Below are 27,844 nucleotides of genomic sequence, written 5' to 3' on the forward strand. Positions count from 1 at the left end.
ACTGGAACTAAGGGGCCTTGCCCGAACCATGAAAAACAGCCCCAGACCATTAGTCCTCCTCCACCAAACTTTACAGTTGGCACTATGCATTGGGGCAGGTAGCGTTCTTCTGGCATCCGCCGGACTGGCAGATGGTGAAGCGTGATTCATCACTCCAGAGAACGCGTTTCCACTGCTCCATAGTCCAATGGCGGCGAGCTTTACACCACTCCAGCCGACGCTTGGCATTGCGCATGGTGAGCTTAGGCTTAATGTGCGGCTGCTCGGCCATGGAAACCTATTTCATGAAGCTCCCGACGAACAGTTCTTGTGCTGATGTTGCTTCTAGAGGCAGTCTCTAGTGAGTGTTACAACCGAGGACAGACGATTTTTACGCGCTTCAGCACTCGGTGGTCCCGTTTTGTGAGCTTGTGTGGCCTACCACTTCGCGGCTGAGCCGTTGTTGCTCCTAGACGTTTCCACTTCACAATAACAGCACTTACAGTTGACCGGGGCAGCTCTAGCAGGGCAGAAATTTGACGAACTGACTTGTTGGAAAGGTGGCATCCTATGACGGTGCCATGTTGAAAGTCACTGAGCTCAGTACGGGCCATTCTACTGCCAATGGTTGTGTGCTCGATTTTATACACCAGTCAGCAACGGGTGTGGCTGAAATAGCTGAATGCACTAATTTGAAGGGGTTTCCACATACTGCACTTTTGGCCATGTAGTGTACTTTACTCAGTAGGTCAATCCCATAGAATTCTATGGTCACGCCCACTAAGGGCAACTTTAAATCGTTGATATCCCAGGCTTACAGTTGAAGTCGGAAGTTTACATACACCTTAGCCAAATACATTTAAACTCTGTTTTTCACAATTCCTGACATTTAATCCTAGTAAAAAGTCCCTGTCTTAGGTCAGTTAGGATCACCACTTTTATTTTAAGAACGTGAAATGTCAGAATAATAGTAGAGTGATTTATTTCAGCTTTTATTTCTTTCATCACATTCCCAGTGGGTCAGAAGTTTACATACACTCAATTAGTATTTGGTAGCATTGCCTTTTAAATTGTTTAACTTGGGTCAAACATTGCAGGTAGCCTTCCACAAGCTTTCCACAATAAGTTGGGCGAATTTTGGCCCATTCCTCCTGACAGAGCTGGTGTAACTGAGTCAGGTTTGTAGGCCTCCTTGCTCGCACACACTTTTTCAGTTCTGCCACACATTTTCTATAGGATTGAGGTCAGGGCTTTGTGATGGGCACTCCAATACCTTGACTTTGTTGTCCTTAAGCCATTTTGCCACAACTATGGAAGTATGCTTGGGGTCATTGTCCATTTGGAAGAACCATTTGCGACCAAGCTTTAACTTCCTGACTGATGTCTTGAGATGTTGCTTCAATATATCCACATTATTTTCCTTCCTCATGATGCCATCTATTTTGTGAAGTGCACCAGTCCCTCCTGCAGCAAAGCACCCCCACAGCATGATGCTACCACACCCGTGCCTCACGGTTGGGATGGTGTTCTTCGGCTTGCAAGCATCCCCCTTTTTCCTCCAAACATAACGATGGTCATTATGGCCAAACAGTTCTATTTTTGTTTCATCAGACCAGAGGACATTTCTCCAAAAAGTACGATCTTTGTCCCCATGTGCAGTTGCAAACCGTAGTCTGGCGTTTTTATGGCGGTTTTGGAGCAGTGGCTTCTTCCTTGCTGAGCGGCCTTTCAGGTTATGTCGATATAGGACTCGTTTTACTGTGGATATAGATACTTTTGTACCTGTTTCCTCCAGGATCTTCACAAGGTCCTTTGCTGTTGTTCTGGGATTGATTTGCACTTTTCACACTAAAGTACGTTCATCTCTAGGAGACAGAACGCGTCTCCTTCCTGAGCGGTATGACGGCTGCGTGGTCCCATGGTGTTTATACTTGCATACTATTGTTTGTACAGATGAATGTGGTACCTTCAGGCGTTTGGAAATTGCTCCCAAGGATGAACCAGACTCGTGGAGGTCTACAATTTTGTTTCTGAGGTCTTGGCTGATTTCTTTTGATTTTCCCATGATGTCAAGCAAAGAGGCACTGAGTTTGAAGGTAGGCCTTGAAATACATCCACAGGTACACCTCCAATTGACTCAAATTATGTCAATTAGCCTATCAGAAGCTTCTGAAGCCATGACATCACTTTCTGGAATTTTCCAAGCTGTTTAAAGGCACAGTCAACTTAGTGTATGTAAACTTTTGAAAACTTCTGACCCACTGAACAAGTGAAATAATCTGTCTGTAAACAATTGTTGGAAAAATTACTTGTGTCATGCACAAAGTATATGTCCTAACCGACTTGCCAAAACTATAGTTTGTTAACAATACATTTGTGGAGTGGTTGAAAAACGAGTTTTAATGACTCCAACCTAAGTGTATGTAAACTTCCGACTTCAACTGTATATACGCTGTGTAGAATAGCCTGGGGACCAGGTTTGACAAACTTTGATTCTGGAGAGAGCTGTCACTCAAACTGCTTTAAGGTAATAGAGCTCGCCAGCTTTAAGTCCTAAAACCTGGAAATTAGTTACCTCTGGTTTGTTCAGCCATTCCAATGGGGGAAAGAATAGGGTTTTTGGATAAGCGATGAAAATAAGGTCTGAGGTTAACACAGGTTTAGGAGATCTTATACGTTTTGTTCTGAGAGAATATCAGTCAGTTAACATGACCTTTATGAATTATGAAACCTTTGTGCTTTCTTTTTTAAATTACATAAATGCTTCAAAAAGTGATGTTAGCTAAGGAAGATTCTCATAGAACAAAACGTATAAGATCTCCTAAGCCCGTGTTTACCACGTACCATATTTTTGGCTTTTATCCAAAAACCCTACAAAAACGTTATTTTCCCATAGGCTTTATCCAACGAACCATGGCGGAGTTAGTGCCTACAAAAATACGCCATTACTATTGCTGTCTAAATCAACTAAATGTAACTATCATATTTCAGTTAAACTTTAAAGGCGCAGTGCAGTTAAACGTGTTTTCCTGTGTTTTACATACATTTCCACACTGAGGTTGGAATAATACTGTGAAATTGTGAAAATGATCATTCCCTTTTAGTGTCAGAGCTTTTTGAAAAGACCGCTTGAAATTTCAGCCTGTTTTGGTGAGATTTAGTTTTGGGCCTGCCTGCTGACATCACCAGGTGGTAAATTAGTTAACAGACCAATAAGAAAGAGTTCCAAAACTCTGCCAATAATGGCTAGTTTTACATTTTCCCTTCCCCACTCCAACAGTCCTAGCTAAATTCTTGCTTGAGAAATTGCTCTTTGCTAAAAAGCTATTTTTGTTTATTTTTTACCATTTAAAACAATCACAGAAAGGGACCCAGAAACGATATGATAATGAGATAAAAACGGCTACATTGGACCTTTAAGCCTTTCTTCTCTTAATATCTCTCTACAGGAGCCCCTAACGTTACCAGCCCCAGCCAGCCCAATGTGGCCATCAAACGCAAGAAGCTCACTGTGGACAGCGTCTTCAACAAATTCGACGACGAAGAGGCGGACGAGGCGCCCCGCAAGCGCAAGCTGGTGCCGCTGGACTACGGCGACGATGACAAAATCCTCCAGAGCGTGGTAGACGGTGCCTCGGGACTGGCGGCCATCAAGGGCGCCAACACTGAGGAGAAGCGCAAGCACATCAAGAGCCTGATCGAGAAGATCCCCACGGGCAAGACGGAGTTGTTCTCTTACCCGCTGGACTGGTCCGCCGTGGACTCGGTAAAGATCAAAGAGATTGGGACGAGGGATAGGATGTGGCGGTACCCTGGTTTCCAGTCTTTCTGCTCTCTTGCCAACTGATTCCATAATGTGTTGGCAAGAGAGCATAAATAGATGGGAAACCAGGCTAGAGTGGTGGGGAAACCAGGCTAGAGTGGTGGGGAAACCAGAGAGGAGATATGGCAGAGTGGTGGGGAAACCAGAGAGGAGATATGGCAGAGTGGTGGAGAAACCAGAGAGGAGATATGGCAGAGAGGTGGGGAGACCAGAGATGGCAGACTGAACACTGGTTGGTTAGATAATCCAACGACTAGAAGCTGAAGTCCAAGGGAATTGCTGATATAGCCTTTTTTTCTACTTTGACAAACCATAAATATTTTGATAATGTGTTGTTTCCCTACAATACTGATAGTCTCTGGTGCAGTGACTAAAGAACTGTATGTCTGTCCTTCCCAGACTCTGATGGATCGACGCATACGCCCCTGGATCAATAAAAAGATAATTGAGTACATTGGAGAAGAAGAGGCTACGCTAGTGGATTTTGTCTGCTCAAAGGTGTGTAAGCTTGATTGTGATGCAATCTACTGGGGGAAGTGGGAGTTCTTGGTATAGGAGTTCATTCTGATTCATTCATTTCGACCTCTTATCCCCAGGTGATGGCTCATGGTACACCACAGGGTATCTTGGATGATGTTGCCATGGTGAGTATCGCAAACATTCTCAAAATGGTCTCCATTTGATCATTTTTGATACGCTGATCATCAAGTTTAGATCGATGCCCTAAAACAGAGCCTTGTGGAACCGGTTTGGTGGTCTGATTTTAAACAAAAGTTTAAAAAGTAATTGATCCAATTGAAATGCTGTTTCTTTACACCAAGGTTCTGGATGAAGAAGCAGAGGTCTTCATCGTCAAGATGTGGAGGTTGCTGATCTATGAAACGGAAGCCAAGAAGATTGGGCTGGTGAAATAAGTAACCCAAGAAAGCACTGAACCAACTTTTTCTAATAGAGTAATCCGACTTTAGCGTTAACAGTCACCAAAAAAGACAACTTCTCCATTTCGAGCAGCCTAAAATCAAAGAATGGGCTCATCCTAATACCCCAACAACGGCTTTCTCCTACAGACAGTATTGAGCTCCCGTTTTCCCATTATTCCAATAGACTCTGGTACATGTCATGTCTCTTTACTGCAGCTGCTGACTGTATAGCCTTATGTGTGTGCTTGAATGACTTTGAACAAGTGCTTATTGAAGATGCATGCAAGCAACCACTTTGACAATGGGCTTTACTACAGTCTCTTGGCTTGAGTTGGCTGTCCCGAGGGTTGGGATGGAGCTGGCAGATAAGGGGCTAACGGTTGAAGTAGATAACATGGCTACCAAGCCGTGGAAGGACGTTCACTGAAAGGTATCTCACTGGTCTCCATTTCTCTATTAATTTTGTGATATTTAGAAACATCCAACTTCAATAACAGCTCAAATGATTAGTCATTGGCATCTGCTGAAACTTCTGTTTAAGTGGAGTAGGTTTGTTTTTGTATTACAAATAACACTTTCTAAAAATGCTATTTAAGGAGGAAAATAGGCCAGCTACTGAACGTTAGGTCTTACTTTCTGACTTGGTGATTGGTTGGTCTCTCTCTTCATACTGTAACACACAGGAATAAGAACCACCACCTGACAGAACACTGTATAGGAAAGGTTCATTTGGAAGACCAGCTGAAAGGATAGTGATTTGTGAAAACATTGTCGCCATTGTTTTTTTGTACCAGTGGAAATTTGTTTTGAATAAAGAATTTTTGTATAGTTCTGTGTACTTGGTTTTGTCAATAGAGAAAGGTCTTGATGGTGCCAAGTGCATACACCAATAGAGTAAGTCATTGGTAAGGAAGCCTCAATTTATTTTACCAGTATTGGCAGTGTAGTATTGTTAAGTTGCGTAATTTGAATCTGGTATCAGAACAGAATTTAACACTAAGTCACTGAATATATTCTCAGCTTTTTTATTAATATAATTAGTCAAGCGAATAAATGGTAAATGCAATTTTCGTCTATACGGGTTCACTGTAACACCTCGCAGGGCAAAACAGAGAACTAACTGTCCCAACCCAAAGTTATTATTTTAATACTCTGACAGAGATAGTTCCTGTTCAAAGCGGGCCTGTCAGAGTAGAGGCTGAGCGTGGTTTAAACTTACTCAGCCTATCGTTGGCGCACAGGCTGGTCCCAGACCCTTGGTGCTTCACTGTTGCCGGGCATTAGTTGTTTTTTGCAACTTGTCTCAAGAGTCAGCAACCCTCAGACATAGTTTCCTCTTCTTCATTGTTGCAGTACACATGTCCTTGAGCGGTTTAACAAAGAGGCAGTGTGTGTCTGTGTCACAAGTCTATCTCAGCCTACCCCCTAACGGTTCCTCACATTAATCACAGCTTATGTTAAACAATCTATATCAGTACAGCACAAACCTATTATGTTTAATCATTAATATATTCTTTTTAAGCTAGGCATCACATCTAATTATAAGAAAATAGATCCCAACAGTATAACAAACCACTGTGTGCAATGGAGACATGGTAGAAGCACTTTAAGATTGCCGTCAAAGTAATCTAGGGGCTTGTTCAATTTGATGCAATATAATGTGAATGTGATTCCCTATTCTACACAATACACAATCTGGGTACCAGTCTGTTCAGTTATCATCCCACTCCTTCTCATGCTAAACAAATGACAGGGAATAAAAGGAGTGGAATGTTCGCTAAACAGACTGGTACCCAGGCTAGCAATTGATACCAAACTCCACATAGTTACCAACAATAAAATCATTGCTCAAAACTTCCAGAACTTTATTGATGTCATGTGAGCTACACGAGCAAAGTCCATAGTACTGGAAGAGCACGTGTCACCCAAACCGACACACAACAGCCTATACCTCTTCCCTCTACACACATCGCCATGGATACTGAAGACACTGGGGCTCTTCAGCAAGAAGAAAGTAAACGGCCAATGCTTGTAAACAGTTTGCTGCATATATGGGTATAATTGATTACAGTATCAACACTGTAAAATGGTTACTTACTGGTGTAGTTTGGCTTATCGTTTGCGTTTAAACATTTCCTTCTGTCCATTTCTAGACTCGAGTGGTTAGTGATACATGTTTCCATCTTCCGAGAAACCCCTCTAAATTGACAGTTAGGGACATTTGCCATTGAATACCTATTTTTGTAATATGAGAGTTACACATCTTTTGGACAGTGTGACCATGGCAGGTCTGTCCAGCCTGCTCTGTTTTCTTCCCAACATCCCTTCTTTCAGGGCTGACGGACTAGTCCTCTGCTTTAGCCTCTATCTCTCCGTCCTCGTCATCTCCATCCACCTCAGCGTTTTCCCGCTCTAGCCTTTCCAGCTGACGGGCCAGCTCTGTCTCGTCGGTGTCCGTCACCACCTTCGCTTGAGGTGGGAATAATGAACATTATACCATATTTAGCAGATGCTCTTATCCAGAGCCACTTATATTCAGTGTTTAAGGTCGGTAAAACAACCATCTGTAATTGCAGGTAAAAACCTTAAAATAGCCGCTAACTGCAAAATCGGTGCTAGTTAGAAAAGATGGTACAAAAGTTCAGTGTATTTTATTTACATAGTTGGACATGACACATTCACCTCATGTGAAGTGGCCTCAGAGAGAGAAACCACCTTCCGCCACTCTTTCACATGTACTATGGCATTCCCTCGCACTACTGGCAAACAGATCACCCATCTCTCCATCGTTTTCCCAGCCAACCATCTACTGTAACGGTATCCTCAGTCTCACCTCCATCTGGATGTTAAAGACGCCCCTCTTCCTCTCGATCCTCTCCTTGATGGCCGCCATGGCCTGGTTGAGGACCGACAGGCCCTCGGTGCGCTCCAGAGTGGTCGTGGTCATCACGTAGCGTGGTGGCGCTATCAGATTAATCTAGAAGGAGAAAGCACTTGAGCGGTCAATGAACACCGTCAAGAAAGTTGGGGTCGACCATAGAAATAGAATGGCGAATGGAATAGATTATACTTCTATGGGATTGACACGGGCGCAGCCATGCCTAATAGGTTATGAGAGCTCCTTGATGCAAACTACCTTAATGGGCATGGCTTCTGTCGAGCAGCTAAGCCCCGCCCTCAGGGCATCTTTCACTGCGTTGATGCCCTCATACCCATAGCATGCCACCTCAATGTCTGCAAGAATGATGGTTCAAATGTATTAAAATAAATACAGCGTCAAGCCTCCATGTTTCCAATTCAACACTTCAGACGAGTTCAACATGCCACTCTGGAGAACAAATCAATGTAAATCGTGTAGCACATCACTCCAACTTCCATATTTGTGTAGTAAATGTTATTTTAAACATTTAACTACACACATCAAATATGGAAATACAGACCCAACAGGGCTTCCTCAGGTAGGGAATGAGCGCTGCCTGAAGAAGCCCTGTTTGGTTGAAACACGTTGCAGTATGCGTCCTCCTGCAACCTAAATATGCTTATCTGCTTTTACCTCTGTGAATATTTTTATAGTTCACTTAAGTATTATCTCTGCAATGTACAGGCCTCCTTCTTTACTTAGAAAAAGGATCCATGCCATGTACAGGCCTCCTTTCCTTAAAAAACATGTTCCATGCCATGTACAGGCCTTCATCTTCACTTAAAAACAGGATCCTGCCATGTACAGGCCTCCTTTACTTAAAAAAAGGATCCATGCCATGTACAGGCCTTCCCCCTCTGATCCTCTGTAACGTGTGTGCAGTGTATCTTAATGTTGATTGTGCGGTAGTCTCTGACCTGCTCTGATTTTGACCGCCTGTGGAGTGAGTGGCCTGTTGATGTTGTCTATGAGCACGGCCCTCTCCTCCTCTGTCAGGTCCAGCCCATCCAGAATGGCAGGGTCTCTGGGAAATATAAAACACTTTGGGCATGTATATCTGACTAGATGATATGAGGAGATGGCTAGCTACTTCCAGACACAAATGAGAGAACAGCTCACTGACCATTTTACTCGTCCTTGCAGAGCTGGTTAGGCTGTCTTTATGTTATCCAGAGCGTTGGTGATTGACTGTTGGCAACAATTTAATTACGCCTTTTTTGCCAACACCGGACATATTCAACGGGTGTTGAGTGTTCGTAAATTCATCAGTTATTCTGCGCTCTGGCACACTCAGACGAGCGTGTTCTGAAATCGGAAATAGAGGGCCAAAGTGAATTTACGAACGCACCCTAAGAATGACAGTTCTTAGTCTCATTATAAACCTCATTGTCTGATTCCCACTCCAGGGCTGATCCAAAGCCATACTCTGCTGGCTACCATGTTCTCTGTCCACGTTGTCCTTCCTAGCACGGCTCCAGCTACTATGGTGGATGTGTAACCAGACCAGCCTAGTACAGCTTGGTTTGGCTCAGTCATGTGAAAAGGTTATAGGAAGAGTCCCGATACAGCCTGTTTGAAGATGTCGTAGGCGCCGAACCCCGGACGCTTGTACTTCTCGTCAAACACCCAGGCCGTGCGTGTGAACAGACTCTCCAGCTGCTGGTCCTTAGTGTACTCCAGCACGTCAGCCACATGCCGAAGAATACTGTACACCTGCCACGCCATAAAACATTTACACTCCATGTCACCTCTGGTCAAGCGGTTAATACTCACAAAATGTTAGCCTGGTCCCAGATCTAGGCCCGATTTCATAAAGCGACTCAGAGTAGGAGTGCCGATCTAGGAACAGGTGCCCCCTGTCCATTCATTATGATTTAAAAGGCTAAACTGATCCTATATCAGCATTCCTACTCTGAGACGCTATGAATAGGGGCCCTGTTTGTGCCATCTTGCCGACTCCTATGGTCATTGTTATCCTAACCAGGAGTAGGCTATACTGCACAAACTGATCTGGGACCAGGCTACACAATCGTGAGAGTTTATGACATCGGTGTGATAAATAGAGTTTGTACATTACAGCATCCTCCGGCATGTGGCAGAGTGCTGATGGTGAACCTGACTTACGGTTTTAGATTTGGTGAATTTGTCTTCACATTTGATAGCCTCCTCTGGCGAAACTCTTCTCTTTGATAAATCAATGTACCCTGCGGAGAGTTGACGATCGACAAATATCAGAGAATATGTTTTTGACTTACCGAAATTAACACAAGATGTGTACACACACACACACACACACACAGGTGGTCTTCCTTTCACTGGACACAATCAAACTCGGCTAAAACACACAATCTTTATTTCACCGACCAGACCCACTCAAACCCCACCTCACCCTTCTCTTTGTCCACTCGGATGACCACCACACACTCATTGCGACCGATCCTAATGAGCTTGTTGATGGAGCGGATACGTCGGCGCGACAACTCGCTCAGCAGGATCATGCCCTCAATGTTGTTGTACTCCAGCAGGCTGACGTAGGCGCCCATCTCGGCGATGGAGCGCACGTTCACCATCACAACATCCTCCACCTCAGGGAACCGATGCTGGTAGAACCTACAGCTAAGGTTCGGCATTGCTGGGAGGGAAACAATAGCATAGAGGTCAATATAATGAAACCAGAGACATTTTAAATGTTGAGATATGCTATTCCATTGACTTACAATGGGTTTTAAACTGGCTTTGATGAAACTCTAGTAGAGCGCAACTGAATAAAAGGTCAATGGGATGTACATTTGGTTGGACAGTCACATCAGATAGGACAATACATGGAATAGCTACATTCTCATTATTTACAAATTATAATTACAATAATTATTGGTTACAGTAAAAGTGTAAAAATGTCTCATCAGTCTGATCTTTAGTCTTGGAAGTACAGTCCCAGTCAAAAGTTTGGACACACCTACTAATTCAAGGGTTTTTCTTTATTTTTACTATTTTCTACATTGTAGAATAATAGTGAAGACATCAAAACTATGAAATAACACACATGGAATCATGTAGTAACCAAAAAGTGTTAAACAAATCAAAATATATTTTATATTTAAGATTCTTAAAAGTATACACCCTTTGCCTTGGTGAAAGCTTTGCCCACTCTTGGCATTCACTCAACCAAAAAAGGTAGGGGTGTGGATCAGAAAACCAGTCAGTATCTGGTGTGACATCTCCTTCGCATAGAGTTGATCAGGCTGTTGATTGTGGCCTGTGGAATGTTGTCCCACTCCTCAATGGCTGTGCGAAGTTGCTGGATATTGGTGGGAACTGGAACACGCTCTCGTACACGTCAATCCAGAGCATCCCAAACATGCTCAATAGATCACATGTCTGAGTATGCAGGCCATGGAAGAACTGGGACATTTTCAGTTCCTGATCCTTGCGACAAGGGGCTGTGCATAATCATCATGCTGAAACATGAGGTGATGGCGGCGGATGAATGGCACGTCAATGGGCCTCAGGATCTCGTCACGCCATCTCTATGCATTCAAATTGCCATTGATAAAATGCAATTGTGTTCATTGTCCGTAGCTTATATCTACCCATACCATAACCCCACCTCCACCATGGGGCATGTTCACAACGTTGACATCTGCAAACCGCTCGCCCACACGACGCCATACATGCTGAAACTGGGATTCATCCGTAAAGAGCACACTTCTCCAGCGTGCCAATGGCCATCGAATGTGAGCATTTGCCCTATGAAGTCGGTTACGACGCCGAACTGCAGTCAGGTCAAGACCCTGGTGAGGACGACGAGCACGCAGATGAGCTTCCCTGAGACGGTTTCTGACAATTTGTGCAGAAATTATTCGGTTGTGCAAACCCACAGTTTTATCAGCTGTCCGGGTGGCTGGTCTCAGACGATCCCGCAGGTGAAGAAGCCGGATGTTGAGGTCCTGGGCTGGAGTGGTTACACGTGGTCTGCAGTTGTGAGGCCGGTTGGATGTACTGCCAAATTCTCTAAAACGACGTTGGAGGTGGCTTATGGTAGAGAAATGAATATTCAACAGCTCTGGTGGCCATTCCTGCAGTCCAATTGCACGCTCCCTCAAAACTTGAGACATCTGTGGCATTGGGATATGTGACAAAACTGCACATTTTAGAGTGGCCTTTTATTGTCCCCAGCACAAGGTGCACCTGTGTAATGATCATGCTGTTTAGTCAGCTTCTTAATATGCCACACCTGTCAGGTGGATGGATTATCTTGGCAAAGGAGAAATGCTCACTAACAGGGATGTAAACACATTTGTGTACAACATTTGAAATAAGCTTTTTGTGCATATGGAACATTTCTGGGATCTTTTATTCCTGCTCATGAAACTGGGATTCATCCGTTATATTTTTGTTAAGTATATTTATATTGTGTGTATTTTCTGTAAATGATGTAATGCAGGGCTCCTCTGTAAAAGAGACATTGGTCTCAATATGCCTCCCTGATTTAAAAAAAGGTTTAATAAAATTGACTTTGGACGAATCAATGTCGTCGGAGCTACATTCCACAAGTTCATAATAAACTTCCTTCACCATGGAGTTTAGTACGCTACAAGGATAGTTCCATGACTGTGAGATGACATTTTGTTCTGATATTTCAATCTAGCGTTACCTGACCATACCTCCATGTCCAAAAAACTCCTCCCCTTCAATTTGTTCAAATCTCTAGACGTCAACATTGACCACACAAAAGTGCCACCCAGCTAACCTATTAACATTATTACATTAACTCGCACATGCGCCTAACTTGCCAATTAACTCTTCACAATCCCGGCAAAAAGCTGATTTGTTCGCGGTGACTCGAGTAGACGTCTCACCTGTATCGTATTGTTACAGAACAATGCGGTGGAATGTCCTGTATTACATTGTTTTCTTCAATAACGTAGCCTGCGAATTGTGCCCGATTGCTACAACTTCAAATTAATCGGTACGCTCATTTTTCCACCCGGAAGAGAAAGCGCCTGGGTTGACATGCGCAAGCGCAATAGCAGGTAACAACACAGTCACATGACTACTAACCAGCTGATGTCTTTTCGCACTAGAATAAGATCACGACATCGGTTACAAATCTGTCATCCTCAAGGTGTAATACAAATTGTGCAATAACTTATCTTATTATTAGAAATATATGTTAGCCGTCTCGTCATCCAGACGGAATTGAAGTACAGAAGACTGTTTGCAGCTGAACAAGATGTCAGGAAAAGAGAGGATCGACGTATTCCCCTCTAGAATGTAAGTAGCTAGCTAGCTTAGCTAGTTAGCATGTTTGAGCATAGATTGACATTTCTAACTAGTCCTTGCTGTCTAGCTAGGTTTGCGAGTGTATGCTCCCCAATTTGTTATGAATCTACATGGCCTTCTAGCTCAGGGATGGGCAACTGGCGGCCCACGGGCCACCCCACTTTTGAAGGCTCCCGGATCAACAAAAAAACACTATATATACAAAAGTATGTGGACACCCCTTCAAATTAGTGGATTCGGCAATTTCAGCCACACCTGTTGCTGACAGGTGTATAAAATCGAGCACACAGACATGCAATCTCCATAGACAAACATTGACAGTAGAATGGCCTTACTGAATAGCTCAGTGACTTTCAACGTGGCACTGTCATACGATGCCACCTGTCCAACAAGTCACATTTCTTCCCTGCTAGAGCTGCCCCGGTCAACTGTAAGTGTTGTTATTGTGAATTATACAAGGGGTGGGTCTAATCCTGAATGGTGATTGGTTAAAACTGCATTCCAGCCGGTGTCTATTCCACAAGTTACCGCCAGCAAAATCTATGACATTAAAATGCCTATTTACTCTGTTCTATCTGACTGTGCAATCCACTGTCTCATCAGCCCTGCCAGGTACTTTATAAACTTGATCTCCACTATAAAAAGCATGTAAACATTATCTCACATTTCTTTTAGACTAACATTTAGTTTTCAACAGTGGAGATTTGTATAAACCTTGCTGTCTGTCTCACCGACATTTGCAACATTGTTTCAATATTCACATTTTATCTGCTGTCCCATAGTATTGAATGAGTTGGGACGAGACACAGGCAGCGTTTCTCAGCCGGTCGAAATAATGAATAAGCTGCCATAAATTGTATGGATAAATACAAAAAAAAATTTCCATGAAAAAAGGTACAACGAAACGCAGCTAATTTGCAGTCTTTCCAGCTTCAGTTTGAAGTAATTGTGTTAGCGCGTAAAAATCGTTTTTCCTCAGCTCCAACACTCACTACCGAGTTCCAAACTGCCTCTGGAAGCAACGTCAGCACAATAACTGTTCATTGGGAGCTTCATGAAATGGGTTAACATGGCCGAGCAGCCGCACACAAGCCTAAGATCACCATGCGCAATGGCAAACATCGGCTGGAGTGGTATAAAGCTCCCCGCTGCCAATGCCCGAACTCACTAGTGCTCTTGTGGCTGAATGAAAGCAAGTCCCCGCAGCAATGTTACAACACCTAATGGAAAGCCTTCCCAGAAGAGTGGAGGCTGTTATAGCAGCAAAGGGGGGACCAACTCTACATTAATGCCCATGATTTTGGAATGAGATGTTCGACAAGCAGGTGTCCACATACTTTTGGTCATGTAGTGTGTGTATGTATGTATGTATATATTTATGTGTATGTATGTATATATTTATGTGTATGTATGTGTATATATATATATACACATACACAAACACACATAAATATATATATATATATATATCTCACACACACGTACATACATACGAGGGAAAAAAGTATTTGATCCCCTGCTGATTTTGTACGTTTGCCCACTGACAAAGAAATGATCAGTCTATAATTTTAATGGTAGGTTTATTTGAACAGTGAGAGACAGAATAACAACAAAGAAATTCAGAAAAATGCATGTCAAAAATGTTATAAATTGATTTGCATTTTAATGAGGGAAATAAGTACAGTGGGGGGAAAAAGTATTTAGTCAGCCACCAATTGTGCAAGTTCTCCCACTTAAAAAGATGAGAGAGGCCTGTAATTTTCATAATAGGTACATGCCAACTATGACAGACAAAATGAGATTTTTTTTCTCCAGAAAATCACATTGTAGGATTTTTAATGAATTTATTTGCAAATTATGGAGGAAAATAAGTATTTGGTCAATAACAAAACTTTCTCAATACTTTGTTATATACCCTTTGTTGGCAATGACACAGGTCAAACGTTTTCTGTAAGTCTTCACAAGGTTTTCACACACTGTTGCTGGTATTTTGGCCCATTCCTCCATGCAGATCTCCTCTAGAGCAGTGATGTTTTGGGGCTGTCGCTGGGCAACACGGACTTTCAACTCCCTCCAAAGATTTTCTATGGGGTTGAGATCTGGAGACTGGCTAGGCCACTCCAGGACCTTGAAATGCTTCTTACGAAGCCACTCCTTCGTTGCCCGGGCGGTGTGTTTGGGATCATTGTCATGCTGAAAGACCAAGCCACGTTTCATCTTCAATACCCTTGCTGATGGAGGGAGGTTTTCACTCAAAATCTCACGATACATGGCCCCATTCATTCTTTCCTTTACACGGATCAGTCGTCCTGGTCCCTTTGCAGAAAAACAGCCCCAAAGCATGATGTTTCCACCCCCATGCTTCACAGTAGGTATGGTGTTCTTTGGGTGCAACTCAGCATTCTTTGTCCTCCAAACACGACGAGTTGAGTTTTTACCAAAAAGTTCTATTTTGGTTTCATCTGACCATATGACATTCTCCCAATCCTCTTCTGGATCATCCAAATGCACTCTAGCAAACTTCAGATGGGCCTGGACATGTACTGGCTTAAGCAGGGGGACACGTCTGGCTTTGAGTCCCTGGCGGCGTAGTGTGTTACTGATGGTAGGCTTTGTTACTTTGGTCCCAGCTCTCTGCAGGTCATTCACTAGGTCCCCCTGTGTGGTTCTGGGATTTTTGCTCACCGTTCTTGTGATCATTTTGACCCCACGGGGTGAGATCTTGCATGGAGCCCCAGATCGAGGGAGATTATCAGTGGTCTTGTATGTCTTCCATTTCCTAATAATTGCTCCCACAGTTGATTTCTTCAAACCAAGCTGCTTACCTATTGCAGATTCAGTCTTCCCAGCCTGGTACAGGTCTACAATTTTGTTTCTGGTATCCTTTGACAGCTCTTTGGTCTTGGCCATAGTGGCGTTTGGAGTGTGACTGTTTGAGGTTGTGGACAGGTGTCTTTTATACTGATGATAAGTTCAAACAGGTGCCATTAATACAGGTAACGAGTGGAGGACAGAGGAGCCTCTTAAAGAAGTTACAGGTCTGTGAGAGCCAGAAATCTTGCTTGTTTGTAGGTGACCAAATACCTATTTTCCACCATAATTTGCAAATAAATTCATTAAAAATCCTACAATGTGATTTTCTTGATTTCTTTCTCCTCAATTTGTCTGTCATAGTTGAAGTGTACCTATGATGAAAATTACAGGCCTCTCTCATCTTTTTAAGTGGGAGAACTTGCACAATTGGTGGCTGACTAAATACTTTTTTCCCCCACTGTATGTATGTATGTATGTATGTATGTATGTATGTATGTATGTATAAATCTTTTTTCCCCCACTGTACATAAAGGCCACAATATAATATTGCAGTTTAGGCACAATTTAGATTTTGGCCACGAGATGGCAGCAGTGTGTGTGCAAAGTTTCAGATTGATCCATTCAAGCATTGCAATACTGGACTATTTTGTATCAAGTCTGCCCAAATGTGCCTAATTGGTCAACTGATACATTTTCATGTACATAACTATAGAGAACATACAAAAATGATATGGTAATACAGAATGTAAGTTTACACACTCCCAGGAATGTCATACATGATGGATCATTAGCTTATACACTAACTTTCACACATCTAGATGGCGGGCGGGGTGGAGCCAGAGACGGCAAGGGTTCAAACTGTAGAACCCAGTTCCTACATTTGAATATAAACATTTTATTTTATCAAACAAAACTATGCTACATTTTAACTCTGAGACCCTCAGGATGACAAATCAGAGCAAGATTATTGAATATAAGGACGTTATTTACCTTCAGAGTTGAATGTATCAAACCAGTTGACATGATACGTTTTTTGTTGTTGTGCACTCTCCTCAAACAAGAGCATGGTATTTCTTCACTGTAATAGCTACTGTAAATTGGACAGTGCAGTTAGATTAACAAGAATTTAAGCTTTCTGCCCATATAAGACATGTCTATGTCCTGGAAAGTTTACTGTTACTTACAGCAGTCATGCTAATCACATTAGCGCACGTTAGCTCAACCGTCCCGTATACGGGACACCGATCCCGTAGAGCAGGGGTGTCAAACGTACGGCCCGCGGGCCGGATCAGGCCCGCAAACGGGTTTAATCCGGCCCGCGAGATGATTAAAAAAAAAAAATTTTTTTTTTTTTTGTGTAAAAATGAGCTGCAATTTTTCAATAAAATAAACTGCTGTTCCAATTGCGTCCACTGGATGGCGCAATAGCAATTGTGTTAAGCAAGCAAACTGTTTATACCGGGGCAGAGCAAGTAGGTCAAGCACGTGCAGCCAATGAGCTACTTTGTTTTGCCCGCAATATTTATTACGGCTTCTACTTTTAACATTATGTGCTTTGGCACCTTCATTGCCCCAATATGTCTCTGTCAAAAAAGAGAAAAGTGGACGCAGAGTGCAGAATGTTCCAAGAAAAATGGTCATCCTATTTAATCACGGAATTGAATGGGAAAGCTGTATGTTTGGTGTGTTCAGAGCATGTTGCAGTGCTGAAAGAATATAACCTTCGTCGCCACTATGTGAGTCTTCATGCCGACAAATATGACAACTTTCAAGGACAGCGGAGATGAGAGAAGGTGAATGAACTGTTGGCGGGTCTGAAGAAACAGCAGTCTGTGTTTACTCACAGCCGAGACATCAGTGACGCTGCAGTGAAAGCTAGCTACCTCATTGCTAATGAAATCGCAGTGGCTTCAAAACCATTTAGTGAGGGTGAATTTGTAAAAACATGCATGATGAAGGCAGCGGAGATTGTGTGCCCTGAAAAGCAGCAGGCTTTTGCAAATATCAGCCTGACAAGAAACACAGTTGCAGACATGATTTCTGATCTTTCAGTGGATTTGGACAGCCAGTTGAAGCAAAAAGTAAAGTCATTTATTGCGTTTTCGGTTGCAATTGATGAAAGCACGGACATTACAGATGTTGCACAACTGGCCATTTTTTCATCCGCGGAGTTGATGACACATTAATCGTCACCGAGGAGTTCGTGGAGTTGGTGCCGATGACAGATACAACGACAGCAGCTGATATTTTTACCGCACTCGTCGGCGCGCTGGACAGGGTCGGAGTGGACTGGTCCCGCGCTGTCAGCCTGGCTACAGATGGTGCGCCCTCAATGATCGGGAAAAAAGCAGGCGTTGTGACAAAGTTCAGAGAGAAAGTGCAATCTGCAAATAGAGGATGTGATTTTTTGACTTTTCACTGTATTTTGCACCAGGAGGCTTTGTGTTGCAAGTCATTAAAGATGGATAACGTCATGAAGGTGGTCATCCAAACTGTTAATTTCATCCGATCCAGAAGCCTGAATCACCGTCAGTTTGACAGCCTTCTCAGAGAGAAAGACCACATCTATGGCCTGCCATACCACACTGAGGTAAGATGGTTAAGCCGAGGTGCTGTGCTGAGGCGTTTCTTTGATTTACGAGAAGAAATTGAACAGTTCATGGAAGAAAAGGGCAAACCAGTGTTAGAATTTCATTCCGCAGAATGGATGCCGGACCTTGCATTTATGGTGGATGTTACAGAGCACCTGAATAACTTGAACAAACAGCTGCAAGGGCGCAACAAAGTTGTCACGCAGTATTATGACAGCATACATTCTTTCAAGTTGAAGCTGTCATTGTGGGAGACGCAACTTGCCGGTGGTGATGCAGCTCACTTCCCCTGTCTGAAAAATGTGTGCGCGACCCAACATGTGGCAGACATGAAGCGGTTCTAAGATAAAATAACTGGACTGTTACGGGAGTTTGAGCAATGCTTTCAGATTTATGTTTATATGTTTTTATGTTGATGTGCTATTGTTTTTAATTGATTTTATTTTATTTGTATATTTAACCTATTCTTGACTCTGTGGTTCTTGCACTTGTTTGGGGAACAGGATTTCATAATTTTTATCTACATTTCTGCCTGAGAAATGACACCCTGATATAGTTCTGTGATCTGTGATATACTTCTGTGAATCACTGAGGCATTGTGTGTTTGTGTGTTCTTTGTCCTCAGAACTTTCAAATAACTTGAGGTGTTTTATGATTAATAGTGATGTTGTGCTTTTGGACACTGTCCTCAGGCTCCAGCTTTATGTTTATATGTTTTTATGTTGATGTGCTATTGTTTTTTAATAGATTTTATTGTATTTGTATATTTAACCTATTCTTGACTCTGTGGTTCTTGCACTTGTTTGGGGAACAGGATTTCATTATTATTATCTACATTTCTGCCTGAGAAATGACACCCTGATATAGTTCTGTGATCTGTGAAACAGTTCTGTTAATCACTGAGGCATTGTGTGTTTGTGTGTTCTTTTTCTTTAGAATTTTCAAATAAACTTGACGTGTTTTATGATTAATAGTGATGTTGTGCTTGTACTATTTTGGACACACTGTCCTCAGGCTCCAGCTTTATGTTGTATGTTGATCGTATTAAAACAAAGAAAACAATCTGAAGTTGTTGTTTTTAAGTTATATATACCATGATTTTTCCGGTCCGGCCCACTTGGGAATAGATTTTCCTCCATGTGGCCCCTGAGCTAAAATGAGTTTGACACCCCTGCCGTAGAGGTTAATGCGTTTGAGACAATCTGTTGTGTTGTGATAAGGTAGGTGGGGTATACAGAAGATAGCCCTATTTGGTAAAAGACCAAGTCCATATTATGCCAAGAACAGCTCAAATAAGCAAAGAGAAATGACAGTCCATCATTACTTTAAGACATGAAGGTCGGTCAATACGGAACATTTCAAGAACTTGAAGGCCTGATTCACACAGTCCCCTCTGAACAGTTGATGTTGAGATGTGTCTGTGACTTGAACTCTGTGAAGCATTTATTTGGGCTGCAATTTCTGAGGCTGGTAACTAATGAACTTATCCTCTGCAGCAGAGGTAACTCTGGGTCTTCCATTCCTATGGTGGTCCTCATGAGAGCCAGTTTCATCATAGCGCTTGATGGTTTTTGCGACTGCAAAGTTCTTGAAATGTTCCGTATTGACTGACCTTCATGTCTTAAAGTAATGATGGACTGTCGTTTCTCTTTGCTTATTTGAGCTGTTCTTGCCATAATATGGACTTGGTCTTTTACCAAATAGGGCTATCTCCTGTATATGGTTTAGTAGGTCGAATTACCGTCCAAGGGGCCCCCATTTGATTTTGTTAGTCAGTCTCACTCAGATAACCCCTCATGATGAGTTCAGAATTTTGTGGCCCCCACTCATATCAAAGTTGCCCATCCCTGGTCTAGCTAGTTGTTAGGCAGAGCCCAATTTGAAATCATGCATTCAAATAATTAAATGGGCACAATGACAGATCAATAATCTAAGCCAGTTGTTAACTAGTTGTTAGCTAGCTAGTTGAGTGCAGCCAATTGTGAGGCCTTTAATTAATTATGAAAAACGAAACCTTTGCATTTTTTTTGCATCAATTTGCAAAGGTATTGGTTATTTTGGGGAGTTTTGCATTGTCAATCATTGTAATCCTTTGCCATTTTTATGATGAACATCTAAAATAGGACATGTCCCCCTGTCGTGATGACTGGCCATCATTTCCAAACCGCACCGAGAGCTTTTTATGTGCCTTACATATAGTCTATGGGACTACTGCACTTTCCCCAAAACAGATTTTCCACAGATTATCCCATGTCAAACTACTGTGGCCTACTTACTATGATTCAAATCAGAATTTTCATGTTTCCTCTATCTGACACCTGTGAAGGGCTCAGACCATCATGAAGGCCCGTCTGAAGGGGGCCCAGACTGGCAGGAACCTGCTGAAGAAGAAGGCTGATGCTCTCTCCATGCGCTTCCGTCAGATCCTCCGCAAGATCATTGAGGTAATTCAAGGGGGGTTAAAACTATAGAAACAAAAATATTTTGAGTGGGAAAAAGCCTGTCAGACCTTTGGACCGGACATTTGATGTTGCTCTAATGTGTAACGTTTAGATGTACTCTTAAGGAGCCTGCCGTTACTCCTTAAGGTTCGATTACCTTATGTTATTTTCAGAGGTACGCTGACTCTGACAGCCAAATACTCCATCTAATTGTGAATTGGGTCTCAATTGCGATACAGTTCTAGAAATATAAAGCCCTTCACATCAAAATTATTTCACAAATGCAAAATATACATGTACTGTACACATTTCTTTAACGGTTTTAACACAGTTGCAGCTGACAGTATTTTTCAAGTGACAACACGTTTCTGGCGGCCTTCTTCCATTACGCACAGGTGTTCGGAGCTAGATAGCTAATGATTACAGGTTGTCCCTCTGTCTTCTGTAAACACATGCTGTAACATGGAGATATTGCCATGTGGGAACACTAACCCTATAAAGGTGTGTATCAATTTAACCGCAAGCGATGCGCGTTCATGTTCAGAACGACCGTCGAGGCTCTTAACAAAACTCTCCCGTGCAGAAGACGCCTTCGTCCAATGACTCTTATGTGAAATGGAACTGAGAGACATGATCAAGGGCTAGGGTAAACTCAATATGGCTGCCGGCCCACCCATCACCGACCATTGATTTGAATGGGAATATCTGTTCTTGTAGTTCTATTTCTATGTTTAAAACATTGTCTAATTCCTTGTTTAGTAATATACAGTGAGGGGAAAAAGTATTTGATCCCTGCTGATTTTGTACGTTTGCCCACTGACAAAGGAATGATCAGTCTATAATTTTAATGGTAGGTTTATTTGAACAGTGAGAGACAGAATAACAACAACAAAAATCCAGAAAAACGCATGTCAAAAATGTTATAAATTGATTTGCATTTTTAATGAGGGAAATGAATATTTGACACCCTCTCAATCAGAAAGATTTCTGGCTCCCAGGTGTCTTTTATACAGGTAACGAGCTGAGATTAGGAGCACACTCTTAAAGGGAGTGCTCCTAATTTCAGCTTGTTACCTGTATAAAAGACACCTGTCCACAGAAGCAATCAATCAATCAGATTCTAAACTCTCCACCATGGCCAAGACCAAAGAGCTCTCCAAGGATGTCAGGGACAAGATTGTAGACCTACACAAGGCTGGAATGGGCTACAAGACCATTGCCAAGCAGCTTGGTGAGAAGGTGACAACAGTTGGTGCGATTATTCGCAAATGAAAGAAACACAAAATAACTGTCAATCTCCCTCGGCCTGGGGCTCCATGCAAGATATCACCTCGTGGGGTTGCAATGATCATGAGAACAGTGAGGAATCAGCCCAGAACTACACGGGAGGATCTTGTCAATGATCTCAAGGCAGCTGGGACCATAGTCACCAAGAAAACAATTGGTAACACACTACGCCGTGAAGGACTGAAATCCTGCAGCGCCCGCAAGGTCCCCCTGCTCAAGAAAGCACATATACAGGCCCATCTGAAGTTTGCCAATGAACATCTGAATGATTCAGAGGAGAACTGGGTGAAAGTTTTGTGGTCAGATGAGACCAAAATCGAGCTCTTTGGCATCAACTCAACTCGCCGTGTTTGGAGGAAGAGGAATGCTGCCTATAACCCCAAGAACACCATCCCCACCGTCAAACATGGAGGTGGAAACATTATGCTTTGGGGGTGTTTTTCTGCTAAGGGGACAGGACAACTTCACCGCATCAAAGGGACGATGGAGGGGCCATGTACCGTCAAATCTTGGGTGAGAACCTCCTTCCCTCAGCCAGGGCATTGAAAATGGGTCGTGGATGGGTATTCCAGCATGACAATGACCCAAAACACACGGCCAAGGCAACAAAGGAGTGGCTTAAGAAGAAGCACATTAAGGTCCTGGAGTGGCCTAGCCAGTCTCCAGACCTTAATCCCATAGAAAATCTGTAGAGGGAGCTGAAGGTTCGAGTTGCCAAACGTCAGGCTCGAAACCTTAATGACTTGGAGAAGATCTGCAAAGAGGAGTGGGACAAAATCCCTCCTGAGATGTGTGCAAACCTGGTGGCCAACTACAAGAAACGTCTGACCTCTGATTGCCAACAAGGGTTTTGCCACCAAGTACTAAGTCATGTTTTGCAGAGGGGTCAAATAGTTATTTCCCTCATTAAAATGCAAATCAATTCATAATATTTTTTACATGCGTTTCTCTGGATTTTTTTTGTTATTCTGTCTCTCACTGTTCAAATAAACCTACCATTAAAATTATAGACTGATCATGTCTTTGTCAGTAGGAAAACATACAAAATCAGCAGGGGATCAAATACTTTTTTCCCTCACTGTACTGTAAGTAAATTGTAGCTCAGTTGGTTAGCATGGCGCTTGCAACGCCAGGGTTGTGGGTTCGTTTCCCACGGGGGGCCAGTATGAAAATGTATGCACTCACTAACTGTTAAGTCGCTCTGGATAAGAGCATCTGCTAAAATGTAAAAATTTAAAATGTATTTTTTTGTATAACAGATCCTAATGTCATCAGGGCATGACACATTGACTTCGGTCCTCTTGTTTCCTCTCCCGATCTCTAGACGAAGACCTTGATGGGGGAAGTGATGAGGGAGGCGGCCTTCTCTTTAGCTGAGGCGAAATTCGCTGCTGGCGACTTCAGGTGAGAGGATGTGCATTGGATGCCTTTATTTAGCCATTTGTCAGTGTTTTGCTAATGTTTAGTCAATGTTCTCTCATAACATTCTCCTAATGTTCCCACAGCACCACTGTCATCCAGAATGTTAACAAGGCCAAGGTGAAGGTTCGTGCAAAGAAGGACAACGTGGCAGGTTAGCAGCTTTGCCACACACACCACCACACACACACACACACACAGACACTAGGGATGTGATAAATGGATAAAGAAAATAAACAGCAGCGGTTTGGGTATCACGGTGCGGCCCTTTCAAAGTCAGATGGTTCAGCATTGCACCTGTACTACATTACTGCATCTCAATTCCACGTCGCAAAGTTTGCATTTCTTTCTCATTTAACTTCTCAAAGTAATGTCATACAGGACTTCTCTGCTGTCGCTTGTCTTTCTCTGCCATTTTTCCATCTGTTGACAACGTAGTGGAGGAGAGTCGACTCCAAAAGAATTGATTCCTTGACTCCTTGCACGTTCACTCCCATTTCTGAGTGTCAAGATTTCTGTTTGGCCGCTAGGAATCCACTCCTAAGATTCAGTATTTTTGGAACAGAGGAGACTGAGTAGTTGCCCTACTTCCGAGAACACTCACATCTTTCATAGCGAGCTAGCGAGGGAGGAACAGAGAGAGGGGAGGGGCTTATTACACGCAGGACAGCCACTAGGCAGACAGTCGGAACCGTGCACCAGACCCATCTATCGGCAATCAAAAAGCTGTATCTCGCAATGGAATGCTGCATCTCACAATTTCTTGACTTGCAATGTCTCACAACTTCAGTAAGGCAGAGCCTATCATCAATGAAGAGGCTAGGACATTGAGATGAGTCTGATGCAACACTTCATTCCCACAGTCACACACTGTGAATGTGCTGCATGGGTGCGCTTCAGGCTGTTCACAGCATGGTAGGCAGGGCACCAAAACAGCAGAGAAGTTGAGCCTCGCACTTCAACGCTCTTAGTTGTTTGCGGAAATTGACCCATTATGCTGTTTTCTTTCTGCATCTACTTCATATCGCTGAGTCTACCTTTAAATTACACAGCTTTGCCCAGGCCCTTTATAGCCTATCGTCTAGTTAGGCTATAACACAGAAAATAATATTTTGTGATATCTGCACTGTGATTTTCAATTTTTTTATTTTTTTTTTAACGGTTTTTCGGTTAGGGATTTTTCTTAATGTTAAGGATCCCAATTTCGTTTAAACGTTCACACCCCTAACACACACACACAGGTTAGAACCTCTGATCTCAGCTGGTAGAGCACGGCGCTTGTAACGCCATGGTAGTGGGTTCGATCCCCGGGACCACCCATACGTAAAAATGTATGCACACATGACTGTAAGTCGCTTTGGATAAAAGTGTCTGCTAAATGGCATATTATTATTATTATCTCTTTCTCTTTTTAGAACAACAGCATGTCTCTCCTAAATGTCTGACCTGTGTGATTCTCCTCTCCCTCACAGGTGTCACTTTACCTGTGTTTGAGCTCTACCAAGAAGGAGGGGACAGTAAGTCATATTTGATCTGGTCCTGTATTGCTCAGTTGGTAGAGCATGGCACTTGTATGAACGCATGACTGTGAGTCTTTTTGAGTAAAAACATCTAAATGGCAATTTATTATCATATTATATCATCTCAAGTTTTGGCATTGCTGCATTTATGGGCAAATTACTATTTATTTTACTATTTTTTTAACAGGTTAAAGGAAGCTTCATCTATGCCCTGCTATTGAACATGTCGTGTGTTTGTGTCACTGCTCACTGTGTTATTTGCTTCCTTCCATCCTCTCCTTGTTAGGTTATGAGCTGACTGGTCTGGCCAGGGGAGGAGAGCAGCTCTCCAGGCTGAAGAGGAACTATGCTAAAGCAGTGGAGCTGCTAGTGGAGTTGGCCTCCTTACAGGTAGGGGGCGCTCTCTGTCACCAAGGTGTTACCGTTACTTCTGGGTAATGTTCATTAGGTGCCAGATGGAATAAAATGGAATGAAACAGGAAGGGATTACTAGGCCCTGGCCAATAAGAAAAGCTTATTTTCATTTTCCCATTGCAAAAAAAACATTTTAAAACATTTTCTGTTGCGTGCCCTAAATACCATCACCCCAGGGAGTGAGTCTGTTGCAAGACTGTGGTAAAACATGCAATGTTTGTCTGACTAAACAACAAAGTGTCATGGTCTCACTATTTGATCGACAGACTTCCTTTGTCACACTGGATCAAGCCATCAAGATCACCAACCGCCGTGTGAATGCCATCGAGCATGGTGAGTCCGCCCTGCTTTGGCACAATAACAAAGCCTGCACCATGTATCAATAATGGCTGTAGGAAGAGAGCGAGATTATTGAAATGTGATTTGAACTGTCCACAGTAATCATCCCCCGCATTGAGCGTACCCTCAGCTACATCATCACAGAGCTGGATGAGAGGGAACGAGAGGAGTTCTACAGGTAAGTTACAATTCCAGACCCCCCCTCTCCTCACCTCTGTCCATCTCCCTTTCAATTTTTTTTGCCCCTCAAACTCCTCATCCTCAACTCCATATCCTTGTCTCAACCCCCATCTTACCTGAGTATCACTGTCTGTATCTCATAGAGATACAAAGGGTTCTAATTCAGTTTCTATGGTGTGTCCATAGAGATGGAAAGAGGTCTCATCTTTGTATCTGTGCCATTTTGGCACCTGTGACCGTATGGGCAGCGCAATTGAGGCTATCTCCGTTTTAAAGTGGTCAATTTTCTCCTTTTGTGTTTGAAAAAAGTGTCAAGCTATACTGGTGATTTACTGCCACCTGCAGTGCTGGAGTCCTGAACCTAATGTAGTAATTTATTGTAGCCACTAGATGGCGGTGACATAGTAGTTTAAAGCCATATTACAAACCATAGCACATTATTTAAAGAAGGCAATGCTCTGATCATTGGCTGATCTCTCCCAACCAATCGGAATCCCCACCTAGTTGACTCCTTTTAAATGGTGGAAGCCCTCAGTGTCCATGCTGAAACGGGTTCTATCCAAGTTGAGTCCTCTAACTAACTCCACCTCCTCAGGCTGAAGAAGATCCAGGAGAAGAAGAAACAGATGAGGGAGAGGACTGAGAAGGAGATCGCCGCCCGTCTGGCCAAGCTGGGTCCCATCACTGAGCCGTCCAACATGCTGATGGAGGAAACCGACGAGGACCTGCTGTTTGAGTGACATGCTGTCATTCCCGTTACCGTCATCCTATTTATTGATGTTGTCTTGTTCCCCCCCCAAAAAAATTGTTTAGTTTTTTTTGTGTACACCGGTGATGTTTTATGTCGTTTTCAGTATTGGGGATGTGTCCCAGATGTATCCCTGTATAGAACTGAGTGGTTTAAACTTTTAAAGTCAGAACTTTGCTGCTAACCGCAATCACATCAGTTCACTAGTGTGTTGACATTGTTGAATCGGACAGTTATCTTTTGAATACTTAAAGAAGCAAATATATATATATTAGTAAAGTGTCATGGTTTACTTATGTGAACTGTATTGAACATTCCATCTGATTGGGTGAGGACATAGATGTAAAGTTTACGGTTTCACCAGAACACTCAAGTCAATGCATGCCGTCATTCTGTACATTTATAACAGGGTGGTCCTTTTCCTCTGAAGTGTGAGTGTTGTGGAGGCTAGTCCCTTCCATGTCAGTGGGCGTGTATTGAACATAGAACTACATTCTATTTCTATGGCATTGACCGAGGATGGCTAACATGTAGGTAGCTGACCCCCTGTAACCAGCTGGTGTACAACTCCACCTGTGTCAACACTTCATCCAAATAAAGAACTAAATATTCCTCAAGTGTCGTTTTGTGGTTCTATTACTCTCTCAGATTAGTTTTATATGTTTTAGCCATAATTTGTGCATCGGACTGCGTTTACACAGGCAGCCCAATTCTGATCTTATTCCCACTAATTAGACTTTTGACCAATCACATCAGGTCTTTTTCAGAGCTGATTTGATTGTTCAAAAGACCTATTAGTGTAAAAAAGACCAGCTGATGTATGTTGACAAAGCTGTGCTGGAAACGAACTAAGTAATGGCTGCCTGAGACTACCTCCTACATTTATCTAGGGCACACCTGTGTGTGAAATGGCAGCCATTTTGCATTGAAGCACTAAATGTAACACGCTGTATTAGGTTGTCAAGGAACTGTTAAATTAATGTTAATTTATATGCACTCATTCTTTTTCTTACTTAAATGTTTTGATAACTCGGCATACACTCATACACAATGAATATTTATGAAGTATATTCCAAAAGCATACATTTACTTGCTAAACTAGGATTCCTGTAACTTTAATGTCCACCATTATGAAACAGTGCTCAACAGGTTTGTCAGATGAATTG

At 42.8% G+C, this 27,844-nt stretch overlaps 3 protein-coding genes across 3 annotated transcripts in view; 2 read left to right on the forward strand and 1 right to left on the reverse strand.

The window, feature by feature from the left end:
* Positions 1-5,550, forward strand: part of LOC311106508 (RNA-binding protein 25-like) — a 34,433-nt gene extending 28,883 nt beyond the window's left edge. Inside the window, exons 14-17 of the mRNA XM_084148858.1 lie at positions 3,429-3,745; positions 4,202-4,300; positions 4,399-4,446; positions 4,624-5,550. Of these exons, the coding sequence (XP_084004984.1) occupies positions 3,429-3,745; positions 4,202-4,300; positions 4,399-4,446; positions 4,624-4,716 (557 nt within the window). The 3' untranslated portion in view covers positions 4,717-5,550. The remainder of the gene's footprint in view (positions 1-3,428; positions 3,746-4,201; positions 4,301-4,398; positions 4,447-4,623) is intronic.
* A 181-nt stretch (positions 5,551-5,731) lies between these two features.
* On the reverse strand, positions 5,732-12,630 carry LOC311106519 (eukaryotic translation initiation factor 2 subunit 1-like). The gene is made up of 8 exons (XM_084148871.1): positions 12,502-12,630; positions 10,032-10,274; positions 9,767-9,846; positions 9,209-9,355; positions 8,560-8,683; positions 7,859-7,956; positions 7,556-7,699; positions 5,732-7,186 (listed from the first exon to the last, which is right to left on the reverse strand). The coding sequence occupies exons 2-8, from the start codon at positions 10,270-10,272 to the stop codon at positions 7,067-7,069; spliced, it is 954 nt and encodes a 317-aa protein (XP_084004997.1). The 5' UTR covers positions 10,273-10,274; positions 12,502-12,630; the 3' UTR covers positions 5,732-7,066.
* A 53-nt stretch (positions 12,631-12,683) lies between these two features.
* Positions 12,684-27,290, forward strand: LOC311106517 (V-type proton ATPase subunit D-like). Its single transcript, XM_084148869.1, has 9 exons — positions 12,684-12,916; positions 20,657-20,774; positions 23,383-23,462; positions 23,564-23,631; positions 24,950-24,994; positions 25,284-25,387; positions 25,678-25,744; positions 25,850-25,928; positions 26,526-27,290. The coding sequence occupies exons 1-9, from the start codon at positions 12,876-12,878 to the stop codon at positions 26,668-26,670; spliced, it is 747 nt and encodes a 248-aa protein (XP_084004995.1). The 5' UTR covers positions 12,684-12,875; the 3' UTR covers positions 26,671-27,290.
* Positions 27,291-27,844: the final 554 nt, after the last annotated feature.

This window comes from Coregonus lavaretus (genome assembly GCF_964263955.1).
Source record: "Coregonus lavaretus genome assembly, chromosome: 31".
NCBI lineage: Eukaryota > Metazoa > Chordata > Actinopteri > Salmoniformes > Salmonidae > Coregonus > Coregonus lavaretus.